The following is a 17236-nucleotide window of genomic DNA, read 5'->3' on the forward strand; positions in this document are numbered from 1 at the left end:
AAGTACCAGGCACTGCCAGGAAGTGTTGTTGGCAAAATAAGTGAATCTGAATCCAGTTAAGTTTCTCGATTCTAATACCTGGGTACGGATGAGATACAGAAGCAAGTTAAGGTAGGAGTTTTCAAACTTCACAGCACATTAGAATCATTGTGGAGCTTATAAAACATCCCGATACATTGGCTGCAACCAAGATCAGTTAAATCAGAATGTCAGAGGGTGGGACCCAGGCATGAATAACTTAAAAAATTTCCTGGATGATTCCAACCTGCAGGTGAGTTTGAGAATTAATGAGTTAAATGATACTTAAAAGATACAATCAACCAGATCCTGTATGTGGGATATTCCTTCTATAGGACAGAAGTTCCAGGTTCTTCAACAAATAAATGGCATTTTTTGAAAAGGCAGAGGAGAAAGGGGAACTGTCACAGATTAAAAGAGACTGAATGGAAATATTAACCAAATGCAATGGTAAACTTTATTAGGACTCTGATCAGAACAAAACAACTGTAAAAAGACATATTTGAGATGACTGGGAAAAGGAGAACACAATAACATTAAGGAATTACTATCAATTCAATTGCCATAATGATATTATGGTTATGTTAAGAAAAAAGTCCTAATTTGTTAGAAATTCGTCCTGAAGTACTTGTACTTGTAGGTGAACTAATGTAATGTCTGGATTTGCTTTAAAATACTCAGAAAGAAATAGAGAAAGAGACAAAGAAAATGGCACAAAGATGATAGTTGTTGAAGCTGGGTGAGAAGCATATGGGGGTTTGCTGTAATAGTCTCTTTACACTTATATATGTTTAAAATTTTCCATAGTAATTTTCTTTTAAATTAAACAAAATCATACCTTCCTTCTTGAGTAATTCAGTCCAAAAGCCTTTAGGTGGGGCCAAAGGAAGTGGAAGGAGGCGGCAGCCCAGCCCAGAGTGAGTTTGGAGCCCAAGTGGCGTGAAAAGAGTGTTCACACCAGTGAGGGGAGGGAGCTGTGGCAGGAAAATTGACACTGAAACATTACTACCATCTATTCCACAGACCCCATACAAGTTTCACCTACCATAATATTTGAGGTCTGAGCCCAACTGAGAAGAGCGAGAAGATGTGGGGAGATTGATTACAGTCAGGAAAGATTAATAAAATAAGTAAATATACTTAAGATATTATGAGCCAGGTTTTTCATGTCAGAAAAGGAGTTACAAACATGGAAAAGAGAAAGGCCAAAATGAATCCTGTAGTGTTGGATTGGAATTGAAGGTGTCAGTGTGAACTTGATGTCCCCGTATCTACAGTTACTTATAAAAATAAATATAAATGTAGGTATGTACATGTAAAGGTGTATGTAGGTAGGTAGGTATACACTTGATAAATGGTGCTGTAATATTTTGATATCCAAATGGAAAAAAAATAAAATTTGGTTTATACATGAACAAAATTAATTCCAGTAGTTTAAAGACTTAAAAGTCAAAAGCAAAACTTTCACATTTTTAGCAGAAAATCAAGAGCATTTCTTTATGCTCTTGAGTAAAGCAGATTTCTTTTAAAATACACAACCTGCACAAAATGTGTAGGAAAAAATTAGTAAATTTGACATCATTAAAGTTTAAAACTACATCCAAAGATACTAGAAACATGTTGAAATTACAAACAAAAGACTGACAGAAGATGTTTACAACTCATATGATCAACAAGGATCAATACCCAGAATATACAATGAACTTCTACAAATAACAAGAAAAAGTCAATAATCAAACAGAAAAATTGACAAGGAATATGCACAGGGAATCCATAGATGAGGAATCTGGAATGGCCAATAAATATAAGCAAATATCCTTAACCTCATTAATAATTAGGAAAAGGCAAATTTTAAGTCATTTCATACCCATACCCAGCAAAATGTTACAGTGTTTCAATAGTATTTGCTGGTAAGAATGTGAAAAATTGTGAACTCTCAGGCACAGCTCATGAATGTGTAAACAGGTACACTCATCTTAAAAAGCAATTTCAAAATATATACTAAAGTTGAAAATAATATACATATGCACTCAACAGCTTTAAATTATTTAACTTATAGGAGCTCTTGTACATGAACAAGAATGTGAATTGAATCACTGTTCTGAGCCAGACACTGTTTTAGGTGTCCAGGATACAACAGTGACAAAAACAAAGATCTCTACCCTCATGGAGTTTATATTCCAATGGGGATTGACAAAAAGATAAACTATGAGCAGAATAAATAGACAAATTTCAATAGACAGTTATGAGCACAATGATTAAAATAAAAGAATAAAATAAAATCAGGATACAAGACCCTGATCATTTTTTTACCAGCCCATTCCTCAGGATTGTTTATGCAGCTGGTAATCTTGAAAGATGAGATAACATATCCCCGTGAACAATGAGCAGGCTTACTTAACTGCTTGTTATGAAAGCTGCAGATTTGTTAAATTCAGGCTTCCCTGGATGCAATGCAGACACACTCTGTGTATAGCATCCATCTGGGCCCATCATGTCACCTGCTTGGGACTTGGGGGCAAGGGCAATGGGTGCAAATATGGTGATGCTCATGCTGCTTGCTATCTATGACTAATAAACATTAGGCTTGCTATCTATGACAAATGGGCTGGCAAAAAAAAGTGGTCAGGACCTTGTATCCTTGACACATGCAACAAGATATGTCAGAGCACAAAAGGCCCAAGGAGAACTGTCTCTCCTAATAAGGTTTTCGAGAATTGGGAAAGAATAACAATGACTTTGAAATAGTATGGCTATTTAGGGGGAACATTGATGCATTGGAGAAAGGCAATGAAAGTCTGAAGGCAGTGTGAAGGCATAGGGCCTCCTTGGAATCATATAAAGTCCTTTGTTTCTGACCCAGGAAACTCATATTTTATGCCAGATTCCATGAAACAGTAACAGGTTAAGTTAATTACCTTGTTAATAGAGTCAAATCAAATCCTAGACCCAAAAAATCTGAGAAAATATACCCCAAAACCCTTGTCAATGCCCCTTTTGGTCTTGTTTGTTCTTGGGTCCATGACTCTGATTATGCATATTCATATATCTCATGATTTGGAGCATTACTTATGAATTTTCCTTAGACTCATATATTCCTTTTCACTATTATGGTGATAAAGCTTTACATGCATAACTATTTTTTAATAATTCCAATTCCTTCAAGATATATACATATATTGGTACAGTAGGCCAGTACTCACTAAAGACATATTTAAACTCCTGCACTGCTTTTACCTGTTAAGGAGCAATCACCTTGCTGCCAGACAAAATTAAAGACATGATATTATGGCTAATTTGTAGACCCTTTAAAAATATTTTAGTTGTGAACTCCTCCCCCTGATCACTTTTTTTTTCTTTTTTTGTGAGGAAGATTAGCTCTGAGCTAACATCTGATGCCAATTTTCCTCTTTTTGCTGGAGGAAGATTGGCCCTGGGCTAACATCCGTGCCCATCTCCCTCTACTTTATATGGGATGCTGCCACAGCATGGCTTGACAAGCAGTACCTTGTCGGTGTGCTCCTGGGATCCGAACCCGTGAACCCTGGGCCACCGAAGCAGAGCGCAAGCACATAACTGCTATGCCACCACGCCAGCCCCCTCATGATCACTTTTAAATACCCCTAAAAACTAAAAAACTCACTTCTCTGCTGAAGCACAGAGAAATATAGGGACTGCTCAAGTTCCCCATCTAATTAGTAGCAAGGTTAGCACTAGAAGCTTTGTTATCCACAGCTTCAATTATCCAGTTACATTTTTACCCACTCATATTGTTTCTCATGAACAGTGCCCCTCACCTATACTATTCATCAGCCATTGTATAGGTAACAAGGGTGACTTTCCTGGCTTGGGGAGTTTATAGTCCCATGAATAAGACCGGAATTTCAGTCATACCCAAGGAAACAGATTCAGGAAAGCAAATAATGGAATTTGAGGAAGTTGGAAAGAGGTAAATGACACCAAGCAGTTAGATAAGTATTGCCACTGTGAAGGGCTACATCATGACCTGTGATAAAAACCAGCCTTTAATGTGACCTCCAAGAGAAACCTAGTATATTCCTTCTCTCTGCATTTCCCCACCTTGCCCCAAGGGAGTAGAGGCAAGCCTGGAAACATTGCCCTAGATACCTGCATTTTATCTATGACTGAGTTAAAGAAAGGTTTCTAAGGGTGAATAGCATGTAGAAGATATCTAGAACTTCCAGAATTGTGGGGTGAGTTCTGAGTTAACTTCTTGATATATGAGCTTCAGAGAATCTCCTGGTTACAGCCTTCATCTGGCTCATCTGATATTAATTCCTTTGTGTTAAACAATTATTTCTATACCTTAAAAGTACCCCTGAAGCACTGTCCTCTGCTGCATTGGGTATCACCTTGTCAACCATTCAAGGGCAGGATAACCAGCAACTGGTCTGAGTGTGAGGACATCATCCAGAACGTGGAGAGGAGGTAGTGACTGTGCTGGGCGATCTGGAGAGAGAACTCAATGAGCCAGGATAGCAAATTAGAAGACTGATGTAGGACTCTCTGTGTGTGTGTGTGTGTGTGTGTGTGTGTGTGTGTGTGTCACACAAAATGAAAGTGAGTGGGTCAGGGTTTTTTCTTACTAGGCTCCACCAGACCTGATTCTTTCTTTCCATCTTGTCATTCCACCACTCCTAGAGCAGTGATTCTTAAACTTGTTTAGTTCTCAGATCCTTTTGAAATATGATGGACACTATGGGTTCTCAGTGTATTAAAATTTACCATTACCACAGTGATGGCCTTTTGAGTCTAAATGTTCTTAGTAACTCTTAGGTCACAGCTGATCCTCTTGGGCAGGAAGGGCAAGAAACAGTTTTGAACTGTTGCCTCCAAACAGTTCAGAAATCCCTGAAATTTCACCTCTAGATCTATAAGCCTTTAAGAGGCTAGTGAGGGGACAGGCTGCCTCTGGGAGCTCACGTCTTCTAGAAAGACTCAGCTGATCTCATTTGGAGTTGAGCCACTCTACAGATGTGAGACAGCTTCAGGTAGGCAAATAGACAGGTATGAATTTTTATTCTTTTAACACTTTTTTTTCTGGTTATACATATTTGTTTAAAAAAAACCTGATAGACTGCTTAAATTTGTAACTACTCTTTAGTTTATAAGGACATACAGAATAGAATCACATGGTAAAAATATCTCTTGAATGGATCCTCTTTAAACAGCTGTAATTTTAAAAAATCTTGACTCCATTTTTGATGCTCCATCCTTGACAACTTTCAACCTCCATCTTCTCCTTCCCTTCTGCCGCACATCTGGGCAAGCTCATGAGAAAGCCCTGTGCTTCCTCACTTGGCACCTTAAGGAAGTTTAAGCCATGCAAGCCCTGGTCTAGCTGCACAGTAGAACTATTCCCTGGACCCATCACCTAACCACAGTGAAAACCAGGACCACTAGCTCTCACTCCCTCTTAAGCTACTCAAGCTATTCTGGACCAGCTTGGGTGCTGCCCTGCTATCCCCACAAAATTTCATGATGTGAGTAACAAATTTTTCATACATACTTGTGTGTGTGCATGACATTATTCCTAGTAATTGGGAGGTGGGGGTCTGTATCACCTCTGCAGGATAAGAACATTCACAGTTCAAAGGTACATAACACAGAAAGTGAAAAGGCCATGTAATCCCGCATCCACCTTAGATACCATGCTGACTGTTGCCTAATTCCCCTGCACAGTTAAGTCTGGACACATCCATAACCATACTGTACCATTCTGGATATGTCCCTAGCCCATCTTCATTCTTTTTACTGACTGACGCCCACTCTCTGAACTTTTTCTTCCTCATCCTGCATACATGTTCTCTGAGTTTCTGGCTACTGTTTCCTCTTTTGGCCCCTGGCAACATAGATTTCACCTTTCTAATGCCCTCCTCATATTATGCCTTCCTCATATACTTTTCAGATATACACAAACTTCAGACTCTTGCATTTCATTTGGAAGATTTTTCTCTCTTATAAAAGGCCCATTCTTTTCGCTGCATTATTGTTTCAGATGGAAAGGTCAGGGCTGATAAAAGGACAGCAGCTCCAAAGAAGGACGTTAGAAAAAATAGAGTTATATGGGGAGGGATGTGGTACACTAAGTTGGAGCATTCACCAGGATCCTGAGTGTGAAAAAGCAGTGCACTTGAGATCATATTAGAATATCAGATAACTCCTACAGGAGAAAAATGACATAAATGTGATGAATGTGGGAAAAGCTTCACTCAGGACGCAAACCTCATTCAGCACCCGAGAGTCCACATGAGAGAGAAGCTTCTTAAAAATGGAGTCTATAGAAAAGCTTTCCCTCCATGATTGGGCCTCTGTCATCATCAGAAAATCCATGCTGGAGTTAGGCCTTGTAAATGTGATCAGTGTGGGCATACTTTCAGTGGCATTGCCAGCTTTGCTCAACATCAGGGACGCCACAGTGGAGAGAAAACTTATCAGTGCAAAAGACTAGAGAAAGGCCTTCAATAGGAGGTCAAGCCTGGCTCACTAGAAAAGAATTGATGGAGGACACTCTGTTTTGGATGTCTTCTGTCAAAACTTAGGTGTCAAAATGCTAAAAATAAACACCAGATGAGCAAATATCAGAGGCTCCCAAATATGCCCAGTATAACCTACTCCTTAAGAGGAGAGTTAAATTCCATACCACTGAGGCAGTTTTCTGGGAATCAAAGTTTCTAGAAAACCTATTTTATCCCATACTTAAACCTGCTAGTGAGCAAACTGTTCACTGTTGGTGCTTAACTCCCAAATATTGATTACAGATGTAAAATCTTCTGCGTTTTCCCAAAGCTTCTCATCTTTTTTTCCATCCATATTTTCTCCTATTTATAATTTATGAAATTCTTCATTGAAAACTATAAATAGGGATCTTTGATTATACTTTGAGGTCTCTAAAAGTCCCTCAAGTGGTACATTTCTTCTTGTTTATTGCTTAAACGCATAGAGGTTAATCCTGACACACCATAATGGTAATAGTAAGATCAAACTAATTGTCCAAGTAGCAGTTGAGATGTTGTTACAAATATTAGAGGGAGTCTGACCCTTCTGGGCATTAGTATATAATGATATTCAGAACAACAGAAAGGAAACAATTCTCCAGTCTCCACAGAAACCTTAAAAATGCCTATTTCTTCAGGCATTTTGACCTCGTTTGTATCAAGGGAATCAACCATATAGATTCTCACCAAACTGTTATAACATGAGCTGTATATTGTTCCAAAATTACACAGCATTTTTTTTCTAATTATGTATATTCTGTATGGACAATACATTCATAGAATTTTCGTTATATGTTGCGTGAAAAAACATAGCATGATCTTTGTCTATACTTAATGTTTATAGTGCTGGGAGCAGGATGAGGCAAAACAGGCACTTAGGTCACAAAATTTAAGTGAGTGGATGTGTCCTTAAATTTTGTACCTTCAGTGCCTCTCTTGCCTCAATGCTAGTCCTGGCTCTGTGTTGATACAGCATTGAGTTCATTAAGCACTTTTATATTTATCTCCTTTGGTCTTTACAAGACAGGTAAGTGGCATTGCTAGGAGTCTAACTTCATGTCTCTTGACACCCAATCCCTAACTTGCATTACCACTTTCTCCTCTGAAAATTGCATGTTTAAGTAATAGTCTTGTTTCCACAGCGAGAGGGTCCCTAATTAATTCACACATAATCCATTCATCTATGTTTGTTTATTTTATTTCACACTAAATACAAAGTAGAGTTGGGGAGAAATCACAAAAGAAATGGAAACTGTAGTCCTTGAGCTCGTGATGCCTAGAAATTTATCAGGGTGAAAATAAAAGGCAACACCTAAAAATACAGAAAGTAACACTACAAAATGGTAATGTGCAGAGAAGATTTTGAATGCAAACTGCTGTACTTCAGTTAGTCTCGTTAAATCTATCTTTATCAGAGTGGTGGTGGTAAGAGAACATAGGTGGTAGAGTCATAATACAAGCATTTGTCTCTTCTTCCCAACATACATTTAGGCGATCTTGGTCATATCCAATGAGAAAACGTTTGTGAAAAACACTTTGTAAAATTTAAATCAGAGCACTCTACAAATTTTAGTTATTTTTACCTAATATCCAAATCATAAATTAGACTATTTAAAAAAGGAAGGAATTTTATGTAGTAGAGTTCATGACATTCCTGAATAAGTTTGCTGTTTTTCAACCAAAGTTACCAACCAGAGTTACTACAGTACCAGTAACTCCGAGATTCTGGTGGAAGCCCTGAAGCTTATGAACGGTCCTAGTAATATCTACTGTTTAAAAAGAGTGACCTGTTCACGTGATAAAAGTGAGTGACAAGGCTCATCAGCTTTACTTTCTTTTTTCTGTATTAGATCCTCATATACGCCTTTCCTCAATTTGTTAATTCTAATGTCATGCCTCAACCTGATACACACTGGACAAGAAATATATGATTGACATGGGCTCCCATCTGTGAACGGGAGCTTCCTCTCTCCCACCTCACTTACAGCTATTCTCAGCTGTTGCCCACCCACCTGCTTCTCCTGGTTCAGGAACTCTACACTGAGACTGTTCTCCTCTCCCTTTCCTGTACCCCACCAAACACAGGCATCTACGCTAGCTTTAAACAACTCTACTAAATTCTGGGTGAGTTGGGAGAGGATTTAAGGTGTGTGAAATAAGTTGTGTTTCAACGTGTGTAGACTGGCATCTTGCCCTGGGTCTGCTGCATCCATTGCAGCTGGGAGGGTGAGTGTCGGCTAGGGAGTAGGGGGATGACACACGAGGGACCACTATTTTCTCATGGTGTTTCTCTCAGGTGGGAAAATCACCCTGGCTTCATCTGCGTACTGTTCTCTTCCCTTATTCATTCCACTCTAGGAAACAGGCAGGTCCAGAACTAAGAAGAGTGAGGAACCTGCCTTAGGTATAAAATTTAAGGGGATGCCAAACAACTTATTAATCAAGATAAATAATTTTTAATGCAATATTTTAATAAATCCAAATTAATGCAATAAATCCACAATGAATCAATATCAAAATTATAAATAAAGTAAAGATCATTATTACTGATTTTTCCTGTTGCCTCAGGCTCCAATAAGGCTAGACAAAACATTGTTACTAATCCTATCTTTATTTAAATTTGTGATATTTGTTTGAAACAGATCTCCCTGCTGAATATTCTGCTGGATTAAGACCTTTGCACTTGTGTTCTCTTTACTGGAATGGCCTTCCCCTCTATATCAGCAAGGCTAGATCCCTCATTTCCTTTAGATTCTGATTCAAAGGTCACCTTCTCAGTAAGGTCTTCCCTGTCCACTCCACCTGAAGTTTTTACCATTACCTGCCACTCCACACATATATGTAATTCATATTTCTTTTCCCTTTTCAAAAATTTTTTCCCATTAGCATTTACCACTATCTTACATCTGTGTTTTAATTATTTTGATTATGAGGGCAGGGGTTTTTATTTTGTTCACCACTGTATCTATAGTGCCTATAATTGTGCCTGCCACAAAGAGCACACTCAGATTTGGATGGAGGACAGCAAGCAGCTGGTGGTGGTGGTGGGAGATGAACAAGGCAACTTCAGAGCTGTACTTCCCAATACAGTAGCCATTAGAGGCATATGACTATTGAGCAGTTGAAATATGGCTCCTCTGAACTGAGATGTGCTGTAAGTGCAAAACACAAACTGGATTTTGTAGACAGTATTTAAAAAAAAAGACTGTAAAATATCTTCATAGTGTTTTATATTGATTACATGTTGAAACGATAATATTTTCATCTATTGGTTCAAATGAAATATATTTTTTTCATTAGTTTTATCGGTTTCTTTTTACCTTTTTCAATATGGCTACTGGAAAATGTGAAATTACAAATGAGGTCGCATTTGTGGCTGGTATTCTATTTCTGTTGGAAAGCACTGTTCTAGAGTTCTTCAACATTCCTAGAGAAACCTGGAAATGGGCCAAGGAAGTTCATGGAAGCGGACAATGGTGTTGGTCCTTGGTGGCCCAGGTGCGAAGAGGAGGTAGGGGCAGAGAGGACCCACCTCTCAAGGGAAGCTGAGGCCCTGTACTCTAGGCAGCCACATCATAGGGAGGAACTCTGGAGAGGGGCTTTGTGGAGGGGCATCTCAACCTCGAAGCTCGGCAGACCATCAGATTGCAGGGTTCCCTCAAGGGTCTGTTTCCTTTGCTGAGAGTCCAGTCCTTCTCCCTCTTCCAACGCCACCCGGCATTAGGGAAACCCAGAGCCACCAGCGTAACAGGACTGAGTGGGCCTCGCACTTCCTGCTTCTTCGATGACACTTGACAGGAAAGGAAATTAAAGGAAAGAATCAGTTTTCCAGTTTTTATCCTGGAACCAGAGCCATTCTGGAGAATACCACCCTGGTCTTTCCACTCTAAAACAGGCTGATTTTACAGTATAAATCACCTCAGAGATAGCTGTTAAGGAATCCCAGGAGACAGGGTTAAGGACAAAATGGGGCAAACCCATCTCTAATTCTCCTAGAAACAGGTGGAGACTTGTAGTTTTGTATGAATTTTGAGAGTGGGTGGATTTTTCTAGCAAGAATTTTCTAGCAAGATATTGACATTTGGAGGTAGGCTAGGTAAAAGATGTTGAATGGTGTATTTTTCTGGATTGTGGAATTATGATAAAGCTCGAGCATCTCTTAGAGTTGTGAAGATTAACTGAGATAACTTCTGTAAAGTGACAATACAGGCAGTACTTCAAAACTCGACTCCTGTGAAGGACACTGCAATTGACTACAAAATATCCAGTTTCCCGTTCTGTCATATTAAAAGAACCTTGATATTTTTTTTTCCACATAGCAATGTGCCCACTTAAAAAAAATTGACCTCTCCAGACTCTCTTGCAGATAGAGGGAGCCTTTTGACCCAGTTCTAGGCAATGAGATGAAAGGAGAAGTCACTGACTAGAGTTTTCAGGAAAACTATATATATTTTTTTCTGACAAAAAAAAGGAATGACTCAGCCAGCCCATAACTTTCACCCTTCAACCTTCTTTCTTCTTGGAATTCAGAGAGGGAGTCCACTGCTGGACTAGCCATCTCATCATGATAAGGTAAACATGAAAACGAAAGCTATTTCCTGGAAGCGGAAAGTTGTTGGAGAGAGTTGAAGTAGAAAGACAGAAGGAGCCTGGACCACACGTGATGTCATGGAGCTGCTATAACCACCTGAACTGCGCCTAGTGGGGCACACAGTCTTAAACAGTTTGGCTACTCCTAGTATTAACACCTTGTCAATAAGCTTATCTGAATGATTCATGTTCATTGGGAGACCATTTAAATAATTATCAGTTCATCAGCACAGGCTTCTTAGAAAAAGTATAAAAATAAATCTACAAATATCAATGATAAAAATCTTTTAAAAGGAGATATGTATTACCCATAATACCATCACTCTAAGTTGCTTTTTAGTCTTTGTCAAAATGCAAACACGTTTTGCACCGTTTTAATTACTTAACAAATACAATATTGATCCTGTATTTTTTATTTAACATTACACTATAAACATTACCTCATGTCAGAGTTTTGCTTTTTTGGTTTTTTTGCTGAGGAAGATTGGCCCTGGGCTAACATCCATGCCCATCTTCCTCTACTTTATATGTGGGATGCCTGCCACAGCATGGCTTGATAAATGGTACATAGGTCTGCACCTGGGATCTGAACCTGCAAACCCTGGGCCGCTGAAGTGGAGAGCACGAATTTAACCACTATATCACTGGGCCGCCCCCCCAGAGTTTTCGTTTTTTATTTTAGTTTTTGTTTTAGGTGCTTCAAAATGGTTCTCATTAGTGAATGTCTCAAATTGACATAAGGCAAAATATTGCCTTTATTTTGTTTTGTGTGTAAAGGTCACTAAATATATGTGTAAAGGCAGTGTGATGTAATTTGGAGGGATATTTAATTCCAGCTTTCCTCAGAGTGCCATATAATTTTCTTGTTAGGAATTTCTTAAAAGTCAGTATAGATTGTGACAAAAAGATGTTTTGTGCTTCCTGATGAGACACCATAAGAAGTGTATATCACTTATGTGATCTGCAAAACAGGATACCTTGAATCCAATCATGAGGAAATTATCAGATACATTCCAGTTGTGGGACATATTACAGAACAATAGCCCTGGACTCTATAAAACCGTGTTAAGTAATTAAAAAAAAAAAGTGGAGAGGGGAGCATAGGCAGAGAAACTGTTCTAGATTAAAGAGATGAAAGAGTAATGACAACAAAATGCAATGTGTGATCCTTGACTGGACTCTGGATTTTAAAAATCCCATTTTAAGGATATTGTTGGAAAAATTGAGGAATTTTGAATATATCCTGCATATTAGATAACACCACCTAATATTTAATAATAATATTAAAGTTCTCTAGGGTAACAATGGTATTGTGGTTATGAAGGAGAATGTCCTTTTTAGGCATTAATAACTGAAATATTTAGGAGTGAAGCATGATAATGTCTGCAGCTTTCTTTCAGTTGAGTAAGAAAAAAAATCTTATCAATTAGTGAATCTAGGTAAAGGATATATGGGTGTTTATTCCACTTTCCTGTAGGTTTGAAAGTTTTTAAAACAAAAATTTTGGGGAAATTTATGGAAAACAATTTTGAGAAAGATAGTAAAATATTACCTGTGAAAGCAATTTCATTTTAGTTGAGCTTTCAACATCTGTTGCTTTTCTTAATGATTAGAGTGTATTGCTGTTTGAAAAACTTTACCTATCTTCTTAAAAGATCTTCAAATATATTTCTATGTTCTAACTAATGAATATTTGCTCATCTATAAATAAAATTAAGAAAATGAAATCTCCTTCTTCCCAAAAAAGTATGGTAGGCATTTATTTTTATTCCTATAAGCACATCTTTTGCACTACTGCTTTTCCTACTAATTCAGGGGTCAGCAAACTACTGCCTACAGACCAAAATTGGCCCTCTGCCTGTTTTTGTATGGCTTGAGTTAAGAATGGTTTTTATATTTTAAAATGATTGGAAAAAATCAAAATAATAATAGAATTTCGTGATATGTGAAAATTACATGAAATTCAAATTTCAGTGTTCAAATTTGTAAATAAAGTTTTACTAGAACACAGCTATATTGATTCATTTACATATTGTCGGTGGCTGCTTTTGCCCTACAATGGCAGAACCCCAATTAAGCAAAACGTTATTTCCTCAAAAAAGAATTTTACCTTCCCCTTAGAAGACCTGTATTACAAAAAATTGCATTCAATTATTATACTTTGAATAATAAGATAATTATATTTTATCAATAAAAATTGTGTGGAAATTTGTTTTTTGTCTTGTTGTAGAAGTACATTCATAATCTCCTCAATTTTGCCTCATGGTCCACAAAGTCTAAAATATTTACTATTATCCTTTTACAGAAAAAGTTTGCCAACCCTTGTTCCAGATCATAGTTTTCCTAAGGAATAAAGATATATTCTAAATCTCATTTTCCCATGTATTATCTGAAAGAGATATTCCATCAATCAATTTGCTAATATTTGAAATCCCTGTCAGATACTAACTGGCTTAATTTTACAGTTATCTCAAGTAAAATTTAAAGATCCATTTCATTGGCCTACCAAAAAGTTTATAACTCCAAAAGAAAATTTTTTACATAAAGTATGACTAACACAGAATCTCTAATCCTACATCCATTGTGATATTTTCACTATACATGTGACTATTCACTTATAATACTCCCTCCTATTTGCCAGTTCCTAATTTAGCATGGTTTATGGCAGGAAACCATGCCAGTCCTTATGTCCTTCAATCACATTACTAAAATTCTACTTATATCAAATGATTTAATTTCGTCCTATTCAATTTAATTTCCCCTTTTCATTGTTTAGAGTCCTAACATCAGGAAAGCACCATTTCTAAGTTCTGAGTTAGCTTTCTCGTCACTTTCCAAGTCTGTCAACTAACTGAGCAGGTCAATTTAACTAAAGAGAATCCACGTGATGGTAATGCCTATGTACATTTTAAGATCAGGGGAAAATGATCTTGCATGAAAGGTTTGCCTTTTCACGGAGTGAACAAAGTGTGTGCAGAAAGTGGTTCCCGAACCACGAAGTTTCTGAGGTAACTAGATAAGACTGAGTTGAATGCTTCTCTGTGTTTCTGGGGTAGAAAAGTCTGGGAACTTAAGAATTAAAATCATGATTCTGGCCCTCACTTGGCTCAGAGACTGAGCTCAAACCTTGATTCCAAAACAAATTCTAGTTCTTGCTTCCAGTAGGAACAAGCGGGGTTTGGAAGTTATGAATAAATGTATTTCTGTTATGAAGATGGTGGATAATCTCCTTTCTAAGGAATAAACAAGAGGAGTGTGGGAAGCAGGGAACCTCTACCGAGAGGTAAAGATAAAGAGGGCGGAAGTGAGAATGGGAGGAGTGAAGGGTAAGTATCAAGAGAGTTAAATAGCCAAGTAGAAAAGGGAATGTTTGAACAGTACAGGGATTCATTGATGTGAATGCTACCACACAAAGGGCATGATCTGCTCACCAAGAGACAAAAGCCAAGCGTCAAGAGGCAAGATGGTAGCAGGGAAGGGGCATTTTATTACAGCTTGCCAGCAAGAGGGAAGATGGCCAACTAATGTCCAAAAGAACCATCTTAGAGGGGCACAAAATCTTACAGCAGTTACATAGGCCAGTGGGTTAATAGGGAGGGGGTTAGGAATGTTGATGTTCTAGTGTTACAGACTGGGGGTGCCACACCAGATCTTTCAGTTTTCCTTGATGACAGCTGTCAGCATAGACTCTCTGGGGGTCATCACATTCCTAAGGAACTCAAAAGAACAAAGTTATCATCTTATCACAGCTGGGAGGTACGTGCACAAGCAGAGGTCCTAAAATCTACAGAGCAGTTAGATCTCCTGGAGGGTGCAGATCCAGCTGGGTTAGTTTGTCAGTGGTCATTCCAAGTTACAGTAGGGTTTCTTTTCTACAATATGGCTTCCCTTATGTCAACCTTGTCTTAAGCCCCTATCACAAATTCCTCTTTTCATGTTCCCAGAGGGCTCAGGTTGGGGAATGTAAAGCCCAAAAACCCAGGCGACCACGCCCCTTCACCCACTGGCGACAAGAAGCCTCCCCGTGGCCCACGCGGGGGTTGGGTCCTCCCTGACAACGGGCCGGAAGCGGGAGCCGCGCGCGGAGCGTCGCTAGCGCGCCTGCGTGGCCGGGAGTCGTGGGCCCGCCGCGGTCTCTGTAGTAACGGCCCCGCACTGAGCAGTTGGTCCACGGCGAAAGCGCGCCTCATGGCGCCAACATCCCTGTCCTGTTATGCCGAGGACACCCGGGGATCTCGGCGGTGGCGACGCAGCTCGTCCGGGAGCCCGCCTTCCGGGCCGGCCAGGCGCTGCCCTGGGGGCGGCTGTTCCCGCTCTCCCTCCCGCGGCCGCGAGGGCCTCCGGCCTCGGTGGGGCGCGGCGGGCGCCGGCGCTCCTCACCCCCTTAGCCGCCCGGGGTCTCGGGAGCGGCCCCTCGGGCTCCGCAACTCCGCCTTCTCATCCTCTTCAATCCACTACGGCGGATACCGTTACCACCACCACCACCACCACTATGCGGGCGCCCGGCAGTGGGCGGAAGACTACGAGAAGGACAAGGAGGAGAGCTTTCGGCAGAGGCGGCTGAGAGCGAGAGAAAGGATCGGGGAGGTGGGAGCTCCCGAGGTGTGGGGGCTGTCTCCGAAGTTTCCTGAGCCTGATTCTGACGAACACAGCCCAGCTGAGGATGAAGAAGTCAAGACTCAGAAGAGCAGCAGTTCAGATTGCGGCTCTGAAGAAAAAAGGAAAAAGAAGACCGGTCGTTCCAAAAACAAGAAAAAAAGAAAGAAAAAGTCCAAAAGAAAACATAGGAAATATTCTGGTAATAGTGACAGTAATTCAGACTCGGACACTAATTCTGGCTCTGATGATAATAAAAAGAGAGTCAAAAAAGCCAAGAAGAAAGAAAAGAAAAAGAAACACAGAGCAAAAAACCCCAAGAAAAAGAAGAATAAGAAGACTAAAAAAGAATCCAGTGACTCAAGCTATAAGGATTCGGAAGGGGAGTTGCCGCAAGATATTTGGATTGAGCAGTCAAGGATTGCAGATACCATGGATCTAATAGGTCCAGAAGCACCTATAATACACACCTCTCAAGATGAGAAACCTTTGAACTATGGCCATGCTCTACTCCCAGGGGAAGGTGCAGCTATGGCTGAGTATGTAAAAGCTGGAAAGCGTATCCCACGAAGAGGTGAAATTGGGCTGACAAGTGAAGAGATTGCTTCATTTGAATGCTCAGGTTATGTTATGAGTGGTAGCAGGCATCGCAGAATGGAGGCTGTGCGACTGCGTAAAGAGAACCAGATCTACAGTGCTGATGAGAAGAGAGCCCTTGCATCCTTTAACCAAGAGGAGAGACGGAAGAGAGAGAATAAGATTTTAGCCAGTTTCCGAGAGATGGTGTACAGAAAGACAAAAGGGAAAGATGACAACTAAGGACTTTTTGTTCTACAGCAGGACTTTTAACAACAACTTTATATGAGCAAAATAATATTGAAACGCTATGTTGCTACTGTACCTATGTTAGTAAGTCCCTCAAGAGAAAGCTGCTTTTTGAGTTCTCTTTAGCAAGTTATTTTTTATTTTTAACTTAAAAAAGTAATATGTGCACATAGTTTAAAAAATATTCAAACGCTACAGTAAGATAGTCAGTAAAATGTGAGTCTTTCACCCCAGTCCCTGCTCCTTCTCCCCAAAGAAATCTCTTTTTGGTGTTTTCTGTATCTCACCATAAGTTGTGTGTATATACAAGCATGTGTATTGCAGGATTAAGGTTGGAGCTATTAACCTGAAGGTTGTTTTCCTGTAGCCCTGACTTTTTTCTCTCTTGGAGGGCTTCGTTGCCTCATGGAGACATCATTTGCCCCAGGGAGGACCAGAAAAACCCTAGAAAGAACAAAGGATCCAGTTGAATGTATCCTTCTGGTTGTAGTTAACAAACTGAGTTAAAAAATAGAGGAGATTTGCTGGCTCCCATAACTGAAGAGTCCAGCAGGAGATGGGTTTCCTGCATGGCTTTAACATGACTTTGGCTTCTTTCTTCTCTATAGTTCATTTTCCTCCTCAGGCTGGTTTCCCTTAAATAACAAAAGGGCTGCCAAAGCTCCTGAGTTTGGTTATATATTTCCTGA

At 39.6% G+C, this 17236-nt stretch overlaps 1 protein-coding gene across 1 annotated transcript; it reads left to right on the plus strand.

Annotated features, from left to right (window-relative positions):
- Positions 1–15314: 15314 nt before the first annotated feature.
- On the plus strand, positions 15315–16650 carry NKAPL (NFKB activating protein like). Its single transcript, XM_004441804.3, has one exon. It carries the CDS (start codon positions 15315–15317, stop codon positions 16539–16541), a length of 1227 nt encoding a protein of 408 aa, XP_004441861.1. The 3' UTR covers positions 16542–16650.
- Positions 16651–17236: the final 586 nt, after the last annotated feature.

Source organism: Ceratotherium simum, chromosome 13, assembly GCF_057802395.1.
Source record: "Ceratotherium simum simum isolate JZ-2026a chromosome 13, ASM5780239v1, whole genome shotgun sequence".
NCBI lineage: Eukaryota > Metazoa > Chordata > Mammalia > Perissodactyla > Rhinocerotidae > Ceratotherium > Ceratotherium simum.